Source organism: Aptenodytes forsteri, unplaced genomic scaffold (assembly GCF_000699145.1).
Source record: "Aptenodytes forsteri isolate BGI_AS27 unplaced genomic scaffold, ASM69914v1 Scaffold290, whole genome shotgun sequence".
Classification (NCBI taxonomy): Eukaryota; Metazoa; Chordata; class Aves; order Sphenisciformes; family Spheniscidae; genus Aptenodytes; species Aptenodytes forsteri.
The window spans coordinates 1,775,669-1,797,942 of record NW_008795244.1 but is presented as its reverse complement, the minus strand read 5'-3'; the positions used below and the strand labels follow the sequence as shown (position 1 = coordinate 1,797,942).

At 42.1% G+C, this 22,274-nt stretch overlaps 1 protein-coding gene across 1 annotated transcript in view; it reads left to right on the top strand.

The window, feature by feature from the left end:
* Nucleotides 1-214: 214 nt before the first annotated feature.
* The window catches only part of NEGR1 (neuronal growth regulator 1), a gene marked incomplete at its 5' end in the record, with an annotated part of 113,115 nt that continues 91,055 nt past the window's right edge, over nucleotides 215-22,274 (top strand). The window contains 2 exons of the mRNA XM_019471913.1: nucleotides 215-378; nucleotides 17,882-18,013. Coding sequence (XP_019327458.1) covers nucleotides 215-378; nucleotides 17,882-18,013 — 296 coding nt within the window. The remainder of the gene's footprint in view (nucleotides 379-17,881; nucleotides 18,014-22,274) is intronic.

The window sequence follows — 22,274 nt, the reverse complement described above, 5'->3', positions numbered from 1 at the left end:
ACAAAATAGAGGAAATTGTTGCTTTCTTATTTGTAGCATTTTGAATCCATGGCTGAGCTTCTGCAAATGTGATGGAAATAGCTGTGGTCACGCCTAAACAAGGTTTTTGCATAGTTATATTTCAACAACTGCGTGTATTTTTATCAATAATGGCAATATGGGCATCCCAGCTCTCCTCAGCTATCTGTACTCTGGTGGAATTGCACTGATTCAGCAGCTCTCCATTACAACTTTCTCCTTGTTTCATTCCAGTTTCTCCGAAGATATTTCGTATTTCGAGTGACATCGTTGTGAACGAAGGAAGCAATGTTACTCTGGTGTGCCTGGCCACAGGGAAGCCAGAGCCTTCCATTTCTTGGAGACACATCTCTCCATCTGGTAAGCACAAATATCTGTCACCTGGAGCTTTCTGCAACGTTTCACCAGTAGCAGGCTTTGCATTTTCAGTTTTCAGAAGTGTGACAGCATCACTTTTGTATGCCTTAAAAAGTGTGTGCCTAACTAGACCTTTAGAAAATAAAAGCTTCTTCAGATTTCAGCTGAGATCAGTGAAAACTATACTACTGTAACATAGGAATGTAGAAATAAAGGCACCCTAAATATGCGTATATTTTTAAGCTCGTTTTAACAGGCTGCAGACATTTATCAAACAATTCCAATTAAAAGCAAAACAAGGAAATAATCAAGAATACACAGGGCTCTCTAGAAGCAGGAGTGAAAGTTAAAAACATTAACACATCATGCAATAGATTTTTTAATGTAAACACATCATGCAATAGATTTAATTTAATGTAACTACCATTGAACCATTATTCCATGATACAGCATAGTTTATTAGAATAGTTTTATTGAACAAACTAAATTATATTTATGAAAAATTGCAAACAAAATGGCATCTAATTGCATAGTTTCTATTTAATATTTCCATTTATACTTTTAATTCCTTATAACATATTTAAAGGAAAACATTTAGCTTACAGGCATCTCTACACTGTTTGACTTGGTGCAGTCTTGACTGGTCTTGCACTGGTTCTTTTATAGGGACTCTACAATGGTAATTGATTTTGCAGTGAAGGTCTTTCTGTTTGCTCACACAACTTTTATGAAATCCGTGTAATTGCAGGGAAGAATGGTTTCATGGGCTGTCACAGCTTACCGCAGTGTCTCATAATCCTGAGTAACAGTTTGCTTTACAAAGCAAGATCTGAAAAAAACCAAACTTTTGACCTTTAAGACAATGACAATGAATTCTGCTCAAAGTGTCCATCAAGGGACTAGGGAAAAAAATCAGTTGTAGCAAAAAATGGATTTTAACTAAATGTCAAATAAAATTTTATTGGAAACCATGGTGATATTTTACAGTAATAGCTTAAAGCATTAGGTTGTCTACAGAAAGGAGCTGTTATAATTTTCCTGGAGAGGAAAAAAGCAGAAAAGGAGAATTAGTGCACTCAGGTTGAAGAAGGGGTCTGAGGAGGAATTAGATCCTCCTCATCTTGAATTCAGACAAAATTAGTACACATAATCACAAGGGCTTTCAGTGAACCCACTGATTTTGTATCTTGACCAAAGGACTGAGAATGAGGACTGAGAGGAAAAATATGATCATTCAACTACAGACCTATTATACTTACCACAATGAGAACTGAAAATGAAATTTGAGGAAAAGACTAATCAAAGATATCGTGGTACAGGGAGAGTAAATCAAAGTGCTCACGGTGCAGTGATAATGTGCTCTTGTCAAGTGTCTAGCACAGCAAACTGTGGGCAGACAGGTATGTTTTCTCACTGCTGAAGGAAGACTTAAGGGCAGGCATTTACAGCCTGTGCTTTGTTTCCCTTCCCTTGCCCAATACCTGCTTTGTTCTGCCTTCTCAGCCCTTCTTGGAAGCATATATGAATAGCGCCCATAGGAGACAGCAACACACATTTACCATATGCTCACTGTTTCATCCTCTCTGCTGGAGCATCTTGACCAAGTAGTTGGCAGGTAATCCTGCAAATCGTATACAACTTCTCCTTTTAGGATTTTCTTTGGGGAAGGGTGGCGTGTTGGATTGGTTTTGCCACATCCCTTACTCTCTCACCAGGAAGTGATAGGTCAGAAGAAACACAAACGTGCTTAACAAATTGGGTACTTAAAAGAAAAAGGAAAATCACAGAATTGAACCACAAACTGGCTGAGGTGGGCAGGGACCTCTGGAGATCAGCTGGTCCAGACTCTGCTCAAGCAGGGGCGGCCAGAGCAGGTTGCTCAGGATGTGTCCAGTTGGGTTTGAATATCTCCAAGGATGGAGATGCCACAGCACCTCTGGGCAACCTGTGCCAGTGTTTGATCACCCTTACTTTAAAAAAGCTTTTTTCACCTTTAAATGGAATTTCCTCTGTTTCAATGCGAGCCCATTGCCTCTTGTCCTGTCACCAGCACCTCTGAGGAGAGTCTGGATCCATCTCCTTTACATGCCCATCAGGTATAGGACCCCCAGAGCCCTCTTCTCCCCAGGCTGAGACCCCACCAACTCAGCTGCTCCCCAGTTCAGCTGCTCCAGCCCCTTTGTCACCCTCATGGCCCGCCGCTGGACTTGTTCCAGGATGTCCATGTCTCTCTTGTCCGGGGGGGGGGGCGGGGCGGCCCTCAGGACATGCATGTATAATTCTTCATAAAAACAGTGGGATATGCACCTACTGCAGGCTTGCTGCCTGGGGTGGCACTGGAAGCATCTCCTCACAGCATGACTGGTTTACTTCATCTGCAGATGCATTTAAACTGGCACTCATGAACTGCTCAGTCTTGTTTAGGGGCAAAGAGGAGGTACACCTGATACAATAACAATAAATGCTTGGTTTATATATATAATTGAAGTCTTAACAGTCTAACTCAAGAATCGTTATTAACCTAGACCTAATATTCCCTGCTCGTGGCAGGGGGCTTGGACTAGATGATCTTTCCAACCCAAACCATTCTATGATTCTATGACTTACCGAAAAAGAAAGAATAATAATGCAGTTAAAGTTGTTATAGACTCACTTAGTTTCTACCCCTTTTCCTGGTGATTTGCACACCCTCCCCTGCCCCGTGGGGGCTGAAGATCGGTGGCTTCATTCTGGTGGGCGGCTGTTATGATGAGTTGTAAGCATCCAGGAACTCTCGGGGGGAGGAATATGATGTTCATATTAGTGGTTTCTTCTTCCTCCCTTTAAGATCCATTTGGGGTCATTTTTAAATGTTTGCTGTCACGCCTTTACACCTTTGCTCTTTCTTCATTGCTTTGCAGCTCCACATTACATCCTAATGTACTGTTTGCGTATACATATCTATGTACGTCCGATATCATTCCTTTGTTCTCCGATACCCCTAAACCCCACTTTGTCCAGCTCCAAATCTGCATTTCTTTAACTGACCATGGGTGAGCTGTTCACAGCTGTGGGGTCTACTGTGGCACCCCCTGCCTGTCTCTACCCATCCCGTGCCTGCCTGCCTCTGCACCCTGTCCCATGTCCCTGCTTCTCAAGCCCCTGCTCCCACACCAGCCTGTGTTTCTCTGCATTGCATCATCATGTAACAGTCATAAAAACCTCATTACACACAGAATAACTGCTTGCTACTTCTGGCTGTATAAAACTATGGTCATACCATGGAAATGCAAAGCTAAAACAGATTAGGCAGGGACGTCTGCTCAGTTGGAGGAAATGCTGCCCCAGCTGAACCAGGCATGACAAAGCTGTAGGCAGGGCAGGACAAGTCCAGGCAGAGATGCTCTGACAAGCCTCAGTGCTGAGGCCTTGCAAACTCATTGCAAATGCTGCATTACAGGGCTGCATCATTACAAAACCCGTTACATCTGAGAGGTAAGCACCGATGCGGCCACTGCAGAGCACTAGGACATGCCTTGGTGTCCCCTGGTTGATTAATGGACAGAACTCTGTCCGGAGTGGAAGAACACAGGATCCAAATAACTTTTTGCTCAAAAAATCTTGTAAAATGTGATGGAAACAGACATATAATTTACAGAATACGTTCTGTCCACTAGTCTACCAAATAAAGAAGAATATTTCCATTTCAGTAACACCATACCACTTTTGTGGTCAGGTGTATGTTCTGGTGTACAGACAGTTATAAATGGCACTCAGATCCAATTAAGTATCAGTCTGGCAAACAAGAAGCCTGGATTTATTAGAAAATAAAATGCAGGAGAGTTGAAAACACCAAATTTCTGTAAGGGTTTATATTCTGTCTGCAGCAAATTACCTTTATCTAAACATAAGCTTCATCTTCACTTTATAATTTCTACCAGTTTTCTCCTGTAATTCCCAGCGGCACTGATGAGGCATACATGCAAGCATCACATCTAGAATACGACACTAAATTATATTAACAAATCATATTTAGAATATTCTGAAATTGTTTGTCAAAGCTGCTACTAAAAGATAAGAAATTGAAATCACTGAATACAAATGATTCGATGTAGACTAATTCCAAAATATTATCATGATTTGCATCAATGCAGCCTTTACTTGGATAAGGTCGGATACAATTTTTTTGAACAAGAGATAAAATGAACCTTTTGTAGGAATAAAAAAATGTATTTAGAGGTGATTTTTAACTTAGTACATGAATTATTGGCCTGGAATCTTTATTATGCATGTTTATTTGCAGTCATTATGCAAATGTGTTCATTATATAAATATTCATTATACAAACCCATTATGTAAATCCCCAAAATCTACACATTCAGCGTAACACGATAAGGAACATGGGGCTGTAGTTTGTAATCTGAAAATCTTGTATTGTTGAAATGTCATCTGAATAAATTGCAGGTATCACTTATTTTGTTCTGACATTTAAGAGCAAAGTGCAGCATCAATAGTTTAAGAATGAAACCAGAATTTTAAAGAATTAAGGTCCATCTGAAACATAACTCCAGCTTTTAACACTTGTATGCACAGTGTGTGTGTGTTACATCATTGCCATTTTTGAAAAGCAAGCTCTGCCAGTGTTGCCATGAGCAGTAACAACAAAAGCCATTCAGAAATCTTTTCATAAAATGTTACTGCTTTGCAAAATTTGGGTGCTGTATGTCGAAACTCTTTTCCGCTTTGGTTTTGACAAACTTTCCAAAGGAGATTTTTCCCAGCTGCAGAGGGACCGATGGCTTGGGATGCTCGGGTGATGTCCAGCAGAGCGGCCAGTCAGACTGCTGAGCCGAGTGGGGCCCAGCAGCAGAAGCACGCACCGCTTGAGCCCTTTGCTGCTTAGGACAGCCTTGCTAGGAAAGCCTGATATTTCCTGGGTTTATCTAAATAAAAAATAGGTTAAATTCCATAGTTTCAAAAAGTCTTATGGAAAAAGCAAAACTTTTTCTACCTAACTCCCTTAAAACAAAATGACACTTCTTGAAATTTCACACTGTAGTCTAATGTTCAGGGTATAGGGGTTTTTCATGTGTTTATATTTGAATTAAGCAAATGGAGAGAAGTGGGGTATCTTTCCACATCCCAGCAGGTTGTTTTGGCAGTCGCCGCTATGGCACATGCACGGAGGCATCAGGGCGGCTGCTCTCTCCGTGGAAGGAGGCAGTGAGAGCTAGCAGAGCAGATGGGACGATTGGTCAGATGTGTGCAGTTATGTTTTGCCAAACTAGTTAAATATCTAGGTGGATCCTGGGGGAAACAAGGTGTTTCAAATGAAGCACAGCTGTATTTAGACAACAGTGAGCAGGATGGGTCTATATCAAATGTATAAAGAGAGAGGGGGACGTAACAAGATTGCAAGAGTGACCTCACCTTTGGCTTTGTTCAGAGTGCTTGACTTCACAATTGTAATATTTACCACAAGTGTTGTTAGATGAAATTTCATATGTTTCAAACAAATATTTTCACTCTAGTTGGTTTGTGTTGGCATCATGTTGTTACCCAGAGGACTCACACGCAAGGCTGGGCTCCGCACATAAGTTCTGCAGCACCAAGCATGGTGCAAGAAGTGAGGGTGACCAAGAGGTTCACCTCAAAAGTGCAGTCCTGGTCCAGACTAAAATGCTGATATGGATGTGCCCAAAGTGCGTGAACTCTATCCCCTCAAATGAAGGAAACCTGGTGGATGCTCTCCTGGAGTGAACTGCGCATGGTCCTGCCACGAGCGGGAGTTCAGCCCACACAACCAGGACAGATCTGCTCTGAAGCCACCCCAGACCCCACACACGGTGCACATTAGGTCCTCAGCACTGTTTTAATCTCCACATCCACTCCTATTATGCTGCATTACCTGCTATCATAGAGACTGAGCATCACTGGCTCAACAAGGAGACAGATGTGTTGATGTACATTTTGCTAGTGGGTTTCACAGCTACTGGCTGCAGGCAAAAAAAGAAGAAAAAAATAAGACTGAGACATAGGAATCTCCTGTTTTATTTGTAGTTGTGTGTAGCGTGTGTCAGTGTTTCCTGACCATACCATCCCGGCTTCTCTGGCTTGTTCATATTGAACAGTCCCCCTGTTCAATACTGTTACAGGCTGTTACAGCCTTTGTAACAGCTCAGCCTGCATCCTCAGCATCATCCCTGGTGACTTCTAGTTTCATATTTTCCAGTCCTTCCCTGCTTTCTTGCCCTTTTCTCACAGTTTTATCCCCATCGCTTACAGTCGAGTTTCTAGTTATTTTCCTAAAACATGAGGATAAACTGGATGCATGTATATGCACGCATTTGGGAGAGCAGATTTTCAGAAATTATTAATTTAGCTGAATGAAGACAGATTTTCCCATGTCGAGTGAAAGGCAAATCCCTAGCACCAGGACACTCTCATTGTTCATTCAGTCCTGTTTCCAGACAATGGTGACACTGAAGTGTTTCCAAAATAACCCCCCAAAAAAACAGAAAAAAACCTGTAAGAACTGTTTAGCACATGCAAAATAACAGATTTTTCACTAACACTGAGGAAAGCTACGCTTATCCAGAAATTAGCCTGAATTTAGATTTGAACGTATGCACATGATGACTCCTCTCCTTCTCTAACACATTTCATTTGCCACTGGGGCATGTGTGCATGAGTGTGATATGACTGAACTGAATCTAATGCCCATCCTATTGTTTCTGGACAGCCCTAAAGCTGTGAAGATGTATTGCATTAATGTATCATCATAGCAATGTCGTTCTGGCGATATATTACTGTAATACATCTTCAGAGCACTCAAATGATAGGGCTGTCTGGGAAGAATGAGTCTAACCCCATTCAATTCAATTATAGGACAAAAGGCAATGCTAGTCCCTGAACAGGCAGAGTGTGATTCCTGCAAGACCCTTCCTGAAGCAGACTTCTACAGAAAGCTGATACTGGGGAGGGAGAAGAAAAGAGGCTTTCTTAAAACTTCTAGCTAAATCCTAAGAAACAAAGGAAGCTTGATATGAGCAAGCTAATGTCAAATATTTTGTTCTACTTGCACTTCTGCTAGAGAACCACTGTTTTTCAGATGTTATCCACATGTGACAGAAATAAGAAGTATTTTGTTGAAGTGCAAGTACTCTGAACCGGGATTTTCAGGCTGAAAATACTTAACTGACATGAATTATTATCACATTTCCAGGGCTTTGTGTGTGTACAAAGTGTGAGTTCATCTTTTAAAATGCTCTGTCTTTAGCTTGAGAATGGTTTTAAAACTGAAAGTTTTAGAAACAAAAGTTTCTGGCTTTTGTCTTACTAAATTCTAAAAATCTAGCAGATATCATTGCTGGTGAGGGTTATTTCACACCACTGTTTCCCTCTAATATGTCTGCAATTGTTCATTATGTAATTTTTGATCTATGAGAAGCTGCTCTCATCCACTGCCCGCTTAGCTGCTGCCTTTGCACAGTAGAGCTAGTCCCAGCACTAATCAAGTTGTGTGAAGGATCTTGCTATCGAACCACATTTTCCCAACTTTGCAATTCAAAGTCCAGTTAGCAGGTACTTCAAACAGCCTGGCAATACTGCCATCTGAAAAGACCTCTTTTGCTCAAGCTGCTTTGTCGCAGATAGATTAAAACCAGTGATTATTGTTTCCTGGTTCATGGGTTTGGTTTTGCAATGCCTGGAGTCGCTGTTCCCTTGTCTCCCTCTCCAAGTGATCCCATCTCACTTTCCCAGCTGCTTGGTAAAAGCCCTACAGGTAATGAAGGGTTTTCTCATATGGAGCTATCACTTCGTCAAGGTGATGTCCTGCAGGAGACGAACCTTTGAGGCTCGACCCAGTGATGTGTTCACGGGCTGCAAGGTGGAGTGAGGTCCTGCCCCACTCGAGACATGGCAGTGGCAGTCCCAAGCGGCAATGACATGCAGTTGCCTTTCCTAAATGCAGGTAGATTTATTGCTGTATTAGACCAAAAGCAAAGCTAGTTCCCTTTAGGTGTCTAAGAAGCAGAAGGTGAAATGGTTCAGTGATTTAACCTGATCAGCAATGACAGTGATATGCCTCCCATGTGCCATCATTACTCATCTTGTAGGCAACAGCTTCATTACGGTGCTAGCGTTGTGCTCCTTGGTCAGGTGAAGCATTACCAGTCTGAGCCAAAACATCTGCTCCTTGCAACTGAGCTGCAAGTGTTTGGGGACGAGCCAGGAAACCTTCAGGGACGATCCAGGCAGGGATGATCAGCAGTGATGTGCTAAGATTGACCGTGATCAGGAAGGTTTTACTTGTGCGGTGGAGGAGAGGAGATAAGCAGGAGAGTCCTGCACATAGCTGTCTGCTCTTCTTCCACTCCACTTAGCCCATGGCATCTGCTGGCGATGTCTATCCCGGCTTTGGGAGGAGGGAAGGACAGGGCTGTGCTCTCAGCTGTCCTGAGCCACCAGAGAAACCTGCAAATTGCCTCTTGGCTGTGTGTTGTACATGTTGGCACCAGCTGGTTTCAGAAATAATGTCTTTGATGCCAGCATATTACGCTGACAAAGATAACATTAATTTAGGGCTCAGATGCCTTGGGGTTTTACAAAGCTTTCATGTCCTGCTCCTAGGCTGGGTTTATGGAGAACACCCCTTCTTTTTCTGCCTTGATGTAAAGTCCTCATTCTGTGCCGTTTGTGGTCGTCACTCAGCACTCAGCTCTAGGTTTACAGCTCCACGTTGCAGTACTTTACACAAGCCCATTGCTTTACATTTTTTATTGAACAGGGGTGCCTGCTTCTCCAAATCAGCAGCTCTGGCTGGGGCCCCCAGGAGTCAGGAAATCTTCCAGTCGTGGTGGCCTAACACATTTCCCCATTAGCACTGAAGGCGCAGCACCAGGGCTTTGGGCTGCTGCTCACACCAGCTGGGGCTGACCACCTGAACAATTAGTTTGGTTGCAGAAATTCATGCTATTCATCCAGTATAGGATGAGATGCTGCAACTCTCTTGACATGCAAAGCTAGTTGGGTGGTTGAACATCATAAATGCAATAACTTGCACTGCTGCCTCCTACCCGAGTGCTTCCTTAGCTGCAGACGTGCTGCAAGAAGCTGCTCCTGTGCACGGCTGAGCAACACCTCCCTGGAAAACACCCAAAGTGTGTGTCCCCTGGGATGCGGGATGGCTCGTGTGGGACTCAGGGTCTTTCATCAGCCCTTACATACATGCCCCCTATGTGCATGGGGCAGCTAAATATCACACTGACAGGCACGTGGTGATTGTGTAGCTGGATTGGTCCATCTTGGACTTGAAGATTTGTGATTAATATTTTATATGAATTTAATGGCCTGTCTCGTGATCCTGAAGGGAAGATCTTCAGTTGGTAAAGGCATCTCATGTCATTAAACCAATGGTTCCCTGATATCAAACACACAGCTGGCAGCTTCCCAAGAACTCAAGGGGAAATGGTGTGGAGCTCTAGGTGGAGTAAATGAGGGGATTAATTAACAGTTTAAAGACAGCAGTGCAAACACTAGTACTCAATATAAACTGCTTGTTGTGATTCTTTCCTTTGCCTTTGGATAAACAAAAAATAAGGAACCTCCAAAATCACACCTCTCCCATACAAAAGATGCTGTCTTTGGTTTCAGGTTATGGGACTTTTGGCTTTTTTTTTTTAATGATACTTGGAAGTACCATTCTTGAGAGATCTAGTTTTAGGATCCGATTAAGTGACATTCAGTATCACGATCCATTGCTCTGGGGTCAAGTGACATTACACTGTCTGTGGTCAGGGGGTGTCTGAGGAAGACTTCTCAGAAAAATGTCATTTTTATCAGGACTACTCCAGAAGTTTGAGCATCCCTTCAGGAACAATTAAAGGTATTCCTAGAAATCCTCATGTCTTCTTAAATTTTTTAAACAGACTGAAAAAAAAATTCTTGTTAAAATACAGTTGTCAGGAGAAGAATATTCAAACTAAGATGGTCAAATAATTGGATCTTTGTGAAGCAACTGAGAAACGAGAGTAAGATTACAGTCTTAGTGAAATACAGAGGTTCAAACTAAAACCGTACAAAAACATTGCACAGAAATGTTTGAATTTTCTGACGATTTTATAACAAAGTATTTCTCACTTTTCAATAAAAGTAGATGAACTCATTAATAACTCATAAAATGCTATGAAAATTAGAATTTTAAATACATGCTTAGTTTATTCCCTCAGATATTAGTTCATTTTTATTTAGAATACTGTGCACTTTTGAGTGAGCAATTTGTGAATCATAGAAGATATTTCAGTGAAACAAAATCTTTAATGTTCAAAACCAAACCAAGCAACTGTAGATGTCACCCTCTTTCCCCTTCCTTTGGTATAGTGTCCCTCATTTCTATTTTGGGAGATACTGGTCTTTTGAAGACACCGTGCTAATTTTGGGCCTTGCGCAAATTTTTAGAGGAAAGTAACAGATGATTTCAAAAATCCAACGAGATGCTCCTTTTTTCTATTTTACTTTTCAAATACTCTGTTAATTTTTTAAAAATTTTTTATTATTTTTGTTACTATTATTTCTATCTTGTCCCACTTTAATGGTGGATGTTGGTACTGAGGCAGTGGCTGTTGTAACAAAGGTGCTTCAGTCTCTGAGGACGTTCCGTCCGGGATTGCTACAGGCAGGCAGGCAGGCAGGAAACCCAGGCTGGGCAGGCTGATGAAGGCAGACGCTCCAGGAGGTGACAGCAAGTGAACAGCAGATGCCACATTCACCCCAACCATACCTGCAGTACGTGCTGTTTTATTTCCCAGAATCATTTCTTCCTGACGTTTTTATGAATAAATCATATTTTAAACATATTAAGAATTCTTTTTTAAATGCATGTTTTTTAAAAAAATGGTGTAGCTTTTGAGGGATATGAAGAAATATGGAAAAAATAGTCATTAATGATTCATTTAACGTCTCCAGTTTCAACAAACTGCAAAGAGAAAAGTCATATAAAACGAAGGGATCAACAAATGTGTTCGAGCAAATAGATAGATAATCAGTGGATAAATAATAGGCTATCATTTGCAGTGCATCATTTTGATCTAGCGACAGAAGGAAGGAATGTTATAAAACCATCAGACATGAGAAAAGCTGTGACTGCAGTCCTTTACCCTAGGGTGAATGCCTGGGAGGCACCGTCTGGGCTCCTCCTGCCCCCCATCCCTCCTGCTCCCCAGCTCCATGGCTCCTGCACCCTCTGGCTGACTGACAGACAGACCAAGTCTCTTCCAAAAGCCACCGCAGGCATGGGGCTTTATTGGGAATAATTATCCCCTTTCCAAGAGCCAAATACCCACATTAAGTGCTATGAATTATAATTAAGCTCAAGTGAAATTTAATTGTGTAGCTTTCTTATTAAAAAGATCATTGCCCTGTTCTTCCCAACATGGTTTTAATTTTTTGTTATGCAGAGAAAGGTTTCTTAGGCTGTTTTCAGACTGAAGACGCTTCTTCAGCTATTTGCTGCAGAAGACCCAGCAGCCTCTGTGTAAGAGAATCTCTTGCAAACCCCTCTCCTGCCAAAGGGTGCTTTGCATGTCGCGATCCAGAGAAATGATCTGCCTGCTATGGGTTGTGGTCTTCCAGTGAAAAACACTGGCATTTGCAGCAGACTGCACTTATACCTCTGTCTTCTGCAGGCAGCACAGAGTTTTGAACAGATCAAAAAAATCAGAGTGCAGTCTGATATACATGTAACTAAATATCCAGAAGACATAACGTGCAGACAAAACTAGTATCTCAAGTGTTTTTTTTTTCTTCTAAGTAATATCTGGTTGACCATATCTTCTCCTCAAGTATTAGAATAGAGCTGGCTCTCCTTTATATTAATACTTGGCTGCTAAGGCAGACAAGTCAGTCCATATTCTGGAGTATGAGCTGACCACGTGTTCCCTGGCATGAAGTCTGCAAAAAGAAAATTCAAACTTGCTCCAAAACACCATAACCCCATGAATCTCAGACTCATAGTGCAGCATAGCAGTGGTTCTGCACAGAGGCAGAAACTGATGTAACTTCAGAGAATGAGGAAAACTAAATGTGATGACTTCTCCTGTAGGACCAACCTCTACTCTCTACACACAACATCTCTTGATAACTGGCTGAGATTTACATTGCCCACACTATGAACATGCACACAGCCAGCTCTCCAAATGCTTCTCTCCGTACCTATATATTTCATGTACAGATGTAACCTTGTTTGTCTTCACCTCTGAAACTTTCAACTTAGTCTATGTTCACATTTCTTTTCTTTTATCAGCTCGCCTTTCTTATAAAATTGCTCTACTTGCTTTTCTTGTTTCGTGTCGTCAGCTGGGAGATCTCCTCCAGCCCTCAATTTATCTGTCAGTTTTGGATATTTTTTTCTTTACATTTCATCTGATTTTTCTTTTCAAACATGGAGCATGGCTTCTCTAAAGCTAAATGGCCTTAAGCGATCAATGTTTAAATAGTCCCTAATGTGATAGGGCCATTCTCCTAATAGACAGTGAGCTGTTCACATTACCTGCAGTTCCATGGAGAGGACTATACACTATCCAATTACAGCATTTGGTGTAACTTTAAACCCAGAATTGATAATGAGTAGTAGAAATGGCTTCAGACCATTTTTCTGGATGAATCCAATTGTTTAGACTTTATATTGTTCTCAACATCCCACAGCAACTCATGTCCAGGTGCCTCCTTGAGCCCTTGATCCTGTATCTCCTCCCAGCCTCTGAGATCAAGGACCTTACGGATTACGGGCTACTGAAAGCATCTGGTGGTAATCAGATGCTATCATGATGGCATTGTCACTGGAGACCACATTCTGTTCTCTCATACTGAGCCCAGTCCTCATTTTTGAGGCAGTACGTGTGAGGATGAGCCCATGCTGGGATCTTCGCACGCCCTCTTCTTTGGACACAGTTCACTAGGCTCCAAGAAGTCTCTCATGTGCACCTATGAAGTGTCCTGAGTCCACGATAAACCAGGACAAGTCTCTCATGTGCACCTATGAAGTGTCCCGAGTCCACGATAAACCAGGATTGGCATCAGCTCAGCCTCGTGCTCCCCACTCTCCCAGTTCTATGAGGGTCTTCACTCTCCACTGGAGGATGAGGTGTCTCAAAGATAGGGTCATAAAAGCCAGTCCTGAGCACTGAACTGGTTTTACAGTTCATAAACTGGGGCTATATTGTAGTTATTTAATATCCTAGTGAATAAGGAAAACAAAAAATCCCCTTTGGCTCAGATGAAGCCCTCAGAATTTTTCAGAGCTACCCTGGACTTGCACCAGATTTTTCCTTTTACTGACATGTTTAACACCAGGGGAGGAAAATGCTACCCTTGCAAAACTCATCCATCCAAGCCTTTGAGAACTGGTCCATATGGCAATGTGTATGTGTGCTACACCTGATGCCAGATACCATATGCATGGTAAGAAAACAGTTTTAATTGTATACTCTCCTGAGGAATAACAAGCGTGATGATTTATCAGGCATCATATCACATGGCAATAGCAGAAAATAGGCATTCAAGCTTAGTTTCATAGGCATTTCCCTTCCTGGCTGGAGAACCTAGTCTTATAACCTAAGATATCCAGAGCAGATTACTTACTTATCATTATGTGTATCAGTAAGTCTAGTTAAGAGATCTTCTGAAAAACACAACAGGAATCGTCTTGGACACAAGGCACTCTCATGTTTATGTTTCTTTTACTTCAACTAACAGTTTTTTCCCATCTTTGATCAAAGATCTTGGCTGATATGACCTCAGGCTGATGATCTAACAAACCTTCTAGATTTCTTTTTCTCAGATACCAAATCTAGTAAGTCTTTTGGCTCTATGGCCAGGAAAGCCAGCCAAATATGTTCCTTACATCTTGATAGGGTCCATAAAATGTACATGGTCTGCAGAAGGACAGAGCAAGGTGTGGTTACGCCGGCCTGTAAGACTTCACAGAAAAAAAGCAGTGAGAAAACCAAGTTGACTGCTGAAACTCGTCTTCATTCACCAATGTCTTCGTACACAATTTTTTCTCCCTACTGCTTATGAATATCCTTTTTTGAGCAGGATGTGCATGCAATGTAACATAAATATGCTTACATATACTTATGCATATATCTTTCACATACACGATTTAAGTTCTCCCATACAGCCATGGGAAATCTCTAGAACTAAAAGCAAGCTGAAGAAGATGAAATACTGTGCAGACTAACAGGAAAGATGAAACGCGGTATCTATGTATTCCCTAAGAAAAATATTTATCTCTAATATATACTAAAAGCTTTCTTATGTGATCTGGATGCAAAATTTCTAGGGACATGAGGGTTTAAAAATGACTTAATTTTAATATTTTCAAATGTGTATGTGAGTTGCATAAAATACATGGGGCTTACAGCACTATAAAAATGCGTGCATAGTTTGCAGCATAAATTAGGTTAATAGCTCAGCATAAGATCCCTATAAATACAAGGGTTATGCTGGTGGGCTTTTTTGCAAATTATTCCAATAGGAATTATTGTGGGAACTCCCACTAAGTTTCCACCCAGCAGCATTGAGGCATTTGAGCTGTAGCAATTTGTTGTGCTGCCCTCTCAGTCCACAGCAGCACCCTGAAGCTGGCTGGTGTCAGCACCTGAATACACATTTGCTTTCCCTGCAGATATTGTTCCTGTTGATATTTTTCAGCTAGACGGATGACTGCTTGCCAGACCTGAGAACTGATTTTACTTACGCCGTAGCAGAATTGTGCCGAATACAGAAACCTGTCACTTCTGTCAGTGCGGAGTGGCGGCTGTATTGACCCTAGTTGAGGCTGAACATTACCCCATTCAGGTGGCAAAGCAAGTACCAGAAGCATAGCCACAATCCAGGAATTGTTAAGAAAGCAACAGCTGGGAGGCAAGGTTATCGCCTGGTGTGTTGTGTTTACATTAAAACAAAAGTTTAAAGCAGAGAATGTTTGCTTTTAGCTTAACTCCAAAACAAAAATAACTATTTTCATGAAATTCCAGGTACTCGGAGATATATTTTTTTTCTTTTTTCCAAATTGATGTTTCGAATTGGAATAGGATACATTATAAATTATTCCCAGGATTCAGTGTACAATATTTTGGTGCATACCATATATCCAGGGAAGTACTGACATTGGAGAGCATTATAATCTCATAATTTAATAGTAATTTTTAACCTGACACACAGGAGAATTTTGCATTTTATGTAATCTTCTTGGTATTAGAAATAAAGCAGAAGTCTTGTTGGAAGGTCTCTCCTCTGTCCAGGCAGACACTCCCGTGCAGACAGGGCCTTTGCATCCATCACTGCTGTTCATAGCAATAGTAAATAAAATTTATCTAGAAATTGATTCAGCCTGGCCAAAGTGGAGCAGGATGACGGCCACGATGTGAACAGTAATAGCTGGTTTGTTTGTAGAAGGGGGGTTTTTTTGTAATTTATTCCTACGAACAACACGGAGGAGAAAAAAATTTATTCTCATGCAATTTCTCATATCCCATAAATTATTTCATTGCATTTTATGAATGTTCAGTTCAATTCACAATAATTTTCCAATTTCAATCTTATCTTTCTGATGACGGCCACGATGTGAACAGTAATAGCTGGTTTGTTTGTAGAAGGGGGGTTTTTTTGTAATTTATTCCTACGAACAACACGGAGGAGAAAAAAATTTATTCTCATGCAATTTCTCATATCCCATAAATTATTTCATTGCATTTTATGAATGTTCAGTTCAATTCACAATAATTTTCCAATTTCAATCTTATCTTTCTACTTTACATAACCAGTGCTTACTTGGGCTCTTTCCTGTGACAGGCATGGTATATTGTGCTTATTAATGAGTGCCATCTTGCTAAGCAAGGCACTGTTATAATTGATGTTTTGAACCTTGCACACTTTAAAACATTAATCCAGGAACAGATAAGCAAATGAAATTCACTGCTGTGATGGACATGAAAATAATACTTCTACTTAGTTCTCACTACCCAGTTCAGATTTTTGTCATTGTTCCATAAGTTGCAAAGTTATTAACAGTCAATTAAAAGCTTGTCTGTCTGGGAAAACGCTTTCAGCAAGTCTTTTTAACCTTTAGGCCTACAATTTCCAGCATGTGTAGTCATGACTGCTATGATATATTGGTTTAAGATAAAATTATATTTAACATTTTTTGGTTTATTTTGTGGTGAATGCCTTGTGAGGAATTGAAAGCAATTAATTTGCTCCCCGCCTACAGCACAGTGCTCAAAAGACATAGCAAGATGCACTTTGAACCAGGTAGCAGTTTTCATCTGAAGGATATCAAAGTGCTCACTGCAAGGTGGGAACCACAGTAGTGAAAAGCTGGGAGATGTTGGGATTTAGAAAACTACAAAAATGTCTGTGTATGCTATGACTCTATGTCACATGGACATAAATTAGCTTTTGAATCATATAAGTGTTCTTGCTCTCTAAAATACTTAATGGTTTCAGATATAACATACCAAGGAGTTACATATTTCAGTTTGGTCTTTATATTGTTTTACATCGGATAGACCTCTACCTATTTTCAGTAGTGCTCACACAGGTTGTCCTTATTTCTGTGTAACAAGGCAAACACTGAGGATCTTATTTATTGGGTTTGGGTCCTTTGGGAGAGGCGAGCTATTATTTAATTTTTAATTAATATGATGAAATGTTTATTAGGGCACAACATGTAAGCACTGAGTAGCGTGGTGAGCAAGCCTGAAAGGGCTTTTTCCCTGGAGGTAGGATGTGGGATGACCCACCCATTTTGCACCCACAGGCACCCATTAGAGGTGATCGGCTGCTGATTCCCTCCAGAACACATCTGGCTTTGAGAACCCTCACACTGCAGGGGGCCCGAGCCCTCCAGCTGGTGAGGTTTATCATCCTTATATATAACCAGCTGGTTGATGTATAGCTACAAGATCAAATGGTTGTTAAAAAGCAAGGGCCCCTGTGGTGGGAAGCTGATGCTGGGGCCACCGGCAGCAGGGGTGGATCAGCTGCTCCAGGGCTGGGCTGTTTGTCCCTTTAGCTTGCCCTGATCACTGGCTTTGCTTCTGATTGCTGTAGGGAGGCAGATGTCCACCCATGTGCAAACCATAAGCCCTAATGGATGCTGAAACTCTTAAGGCAAGGTTTTGACCGAGGACTCTGCCTTATATTCTGTGAAGCCCATCAGGTGCAGAGCTGTATTAGCAAATTGCTTGCTCTCGTGGATCTGGAGGCTGCTGAGCTCAACAGGGTACAGTCAGGAGAGGACCCTTGGCCAACTCTAGGAGCTTGGCAGGGGCGGGGGGGTTGCAGCCTGGCTTGGAGCTGGGGTTTCTGAGCGAAAGCTGCAGTGGCTGCCCAGCTCCCCTTGGACATGTTATCTGCAGCACCCAGCAAAACCCTTCAGTTGCTGTTCAGATGTTGGTGAAGCTTCAGGTGTTTTGTGCTCAGTTTCCAGTAATTTCTTTCTCTGATTATTTCATTTCAGCAAAACCATTTGAGAGTGGACAGTACCTGGACATCTATGGAATTACAAGAGACCAGGCTGGAGAATATGAATGCAGTGCAGAAAATGATGTCTCAGTCCCAGATGTGAAAAAAGTAAAAGTCACAGTAAACTGTAAGTCGTGTTGTTTTTTAATCAGTAAATCCAATGGAGAAGAGGGATGTGGCTGAGAAGAAAAGTCTAATGCAGAGAACTGCTGCTTGTGGTGAAACTGTAGTGTGTTTAGGTTTTGTATTACAGTAGCAAAATGACCTGTGCTATTTGATGTATGAGTTAGTCTTATCAAAGGAAGGGAAAATGAGATTAAGGTTCAAATCCTCCTTTTGTCTGCCAGGGGACAGTAGTGCTGGCGTGCTGTCACAGGCTTTGCAGCAGGTGCTCTCGTTGGACTGTGGTGCTGAGACTCAGTTTTTGGAGTAATTTTTTGAGTAATTATCTGAGTAACTTCTGAGGACTGCTGTGGTTGTTGGGCTGAAGTGTTTCTGATTTAATTTGCCACAGTTGTGCAATAATATAAGGAGACGAGTAACTTCTTAAAATTCTGTTTGGGTGATTAGATGGCGATCAATCTCCGTGGAAATCTGAAGTACTCCCAGTAAAGGCAGCAAGTTGTTTTGTGCTGTTGCCCTGATATGAAGGCAAGGAGGACTTTGCTGCTGCACAGTTCTGCTGTAGCAATCTCAGTGGATGGTGGGTAACACCAGGAACTGCCAAGGTAGCCTGTTACCTGTCCCTGCAGCCTGTCAGGTCTGACCTTCTGGGATTTTGACACTGAGGAGGTGTTTCTGACTTGGGACTGAATTTGGTTTAGCACTTGGTATGACACGAAACATTCAGAACAGTGTTCTTTTTACCTCCAACATTAAAAAAAAAAAAAAGGAAAGAAAATGGGAATAATTACTCTCATTCATTCTAACTATGAATTTTCTTAGGTTAAGTGCAATTATGCAGCTTGTAATTTGTAACAGTTTCCAGTTTGAAAATTGCTGTGGCATCTTTACTGACCACAATTTTTTGAGATCTCGGCTTTCTGTCTCCCTTCACAGATCTTGTCCCTATCAATATGCTGTAGGTAGCAAAGCCCCTTGTCCCCGGGTCACTGCAGAGCTGGAGGTGGGAGTGGGAGAGGTGGGTTGTTGCAGGTGGGTTGCTAATGGGGCTAGCTGTGCTATCCAGGTGTTTACGGGATCTTCCCATGTTCAAGAGCTGACTGGGCTCTCTTAATTTACGTGACATCAGGGTACTTGTAGTTCATGATGTCCTGGAACATGGTGGATCAATGCACTAATGCTTATAGAATAGCTCGATCATGTGCTGGGTCTCACAGACAGCTTTCTGTACTGCTTGGTCATGTAGGCTAGTGGCACTGGATGCAGATCCTGCTTTCCCTTTGCTGCTGAGACTTTTGCACTGAGGCTCTGGTATAATGTGCTGTGACCATCAGTCCTTGCTTACAAGTCACAAGGACAGACTTCAACTGCAGAGCAGCTCAAGGAGGCTCATGCAGAGTCCATCGCCATTCTCACGACTGCTTTGCCCTCGTTGATGTGTTTCCACCTACATCAGTTTTGCTGAATTCCTGAAAGCAGGCAGTGCCCTAAAAATGAGGGGCTATGTGGGAGGAAAAGCCACAATGGATGGTGTCCTATGGAACAAGTGAACATTATTTTTTGCACAGTATGTTGTTAGTGGAAGATTGTCAATAAGAGGAGTTGTGCAGATACTTGCATAGGTGCGCCCTGGGTGTTTTGAGGCAACACCTTTCACAGTACACAAGCTGTACTCAAATATTTTGTGTTGTTAGATAAATAACTTGCAATAGGGACCATAAGAAATGGTGAGCTCAGTCTAGTTTTAGCAAAACAAATTGCATCTGTATTATATCATATCATGGGGATTTTAATAAGGGTGAAACTAGCTGTCTCAGAGGCTTTCTAAGTGTTCACAGAAAGGGAAAAGTTGGTAAGCCTGAGTAGCAGTTGTTTTGGTGTTTGAGGGGTTTTTGTTTAAAAAAAAAAAAAAAAAGGCACAGAAGAGGTGGTAAACTCATGGAATCTCTCTTGCCTTCTGAGCAAGGATCTAGACTTACATGAGGTTTAGTTCAGATAAAAGCATCGACTTAGTTGGCCAAAGCCAAATCTCAAGCTTAAATGCAGTGCACAGCTGATGTGCTAGTTGGCGCGTGCTCTGCACCCCAGTTCATGTCAAAGCTGGAACTATTTCTGACCTCAGTTTACCATTTTCTTAACGTGAGTTTTGAGTCTGTCAGATATCTTTGTGGGTGGGAAAGATCAGCTTTGACAGCATTTGGAAGGTAAGGCTGAGCAGTGATGGTTTGTTCCTGTACCAGCCCTTGGCTCTTCCTCCAGCCCCCGCTATAGGTCTGCATGATGAGCAAAGGTCTCACTGTGGCAGCTGGGAGCGGGACCAACAACTCCCGTGTGGCCAGCAGCAGAGGCTGGGTTGCAGGTGGGATGGGATTTGCTCTCCCTGAACACCAAGCAAGGGGGTAATGGGAGAAACAGTGTGCCTGTGTCAAAGGATGTGCAGGCTCAGGAGGTCATATTCCTCCTTGGTGCATACCACAAGCAAGAGGTGCTCAGGTTTGACTGCAGCACACAGTGTAAGGGTACCTCTATCTGCAGGGAGAAACATGTTACAGACTACTAAATCAACCAACAAGCTCAGTAAATACTTGAAAAAAGTGTCCAAGCTGATCTTTGTCCTGATTCAGCTACCTGGGCTAAGCTGGAAGTGTCCTTGGCCATAGTGTGGATGCATGTGGCATTATACCAGGTTCAGGCAAACTTTTAAGTCTGCACTGGGGACATACAGAGTTGTTGGTTGTTTGTTTGGGTTTTTTTTAATATTTCTTGCAACTAAAGAAGAAAACGGGGGGGGGGGGGGGGGGGGTTGTAAAATTGGGCAATGTAAAACTAGGACCTGGCTACAGCATGAAACAGTTTGTATACGTGAATGATTTGTCGTAGTCAGCTAATTGCTAATGCACTGTTGTTTGGATTTGTATGTTGTCCCCTCGCCAGTTAAGCGCAATGCAAAAGCACTCCGAACATCTGCTCCCTGCTGATGATGCTCATCTGTTCTGACCAGGCAGAAAAATGGCTCGTGGCATTTAGGAGAGGGTCACGCTGGAGGTGGCCAATGCTGAGAGCTTGTCTTGTTGTCATCAGCCCTGTGGGCGCGTTGTTTGTGGCGGGTGGGATGTGCTGCAGCACTGCGGTGGCCAATGCTGCTGGGATGAGCTTCGCTTCGCAGCACCTCGGCATGGGCAGTCCCATTCAAAAAGGGATGTTGTGTGCATGATCAAACCAGCAGAATTATGCCCGTTTGCTGTCTGTTGAGTTGGCCTGGAAGGGCAGCTTTCTGTCAGTAAAAGCTAAATATTTCATTTAGGAGAGCTATGGTTTGTCTACTATTCACTATTTACAAGAAATGTCTATCAAATTTGTTTTAAATCTGGAAAGATCTTAACAAGAGAAATATAAAAGAAGAGAGGAAGCCTTCAGGTCCTTTTGTTACACTGGGTTGGGCAGTTTCCTTAGTCAAATATTCTTCAGTCCTGTTTTTTCTTTTAAGAAAATATGTGTTCATTTGTCTAACAAACTAATAAGAGAAAGGCTTTCTCCCTCCCACCCCCCAAAAAAAAATCCCATTCCTTTATTTTCTCTGGTTTTGCAAACTTTTTTAATTCTCCTGCTAATGCCCTGCCACATGGGCTCAGCACAAGCTCTGCAGCCTCTGCTGCTCCTCACCCACCCAGGTGTTATTCGGTTATTGTACTTCTGGTACAGGGATGTTGTGCCCATCTGCCAGGTACCTCCACCGCGTGTTTAATTCCACTTACTCGAGATTTGGTTCCTCAGCGAGCGTCACTGAAGCTGTGACCAGCACACCAAACTCCCCTCCTTTAGTCTTACAGGGATCCTGTAACTTTACAAAATAACTATCACCTTTCCCACCTGCAGTGCTTACAATAGAAAATACTCTTGGAAGTAACGTGTGTGGCTTATGCTTCACCTCCTGCTCTTGCACCCTTATGATCTGATGGGGTATGGGCAGTCATGTGCTGTAGAAGCACCACATCATCTCAGAGTCTGAGTAAACCCTGTTTCATCACTGTGTCCCTCCACCGTGTCTTGTACAGCAACATCTTGACGTACGATCTCCAGCACACAGAACGATGATGGTACAGCACTACATTTGCATGAATACGATCGCTTAACCGCTGCTTCTGACAATTTTTAATCCTGTTTCCCTGTTATTAAAAGGAACGTTCTTTACTCCAGACCTGATAACTGTGAATAAATCAAGGTTTTATTATGCCCAGTTAATAGAATGTATCAATGAGCCCTGA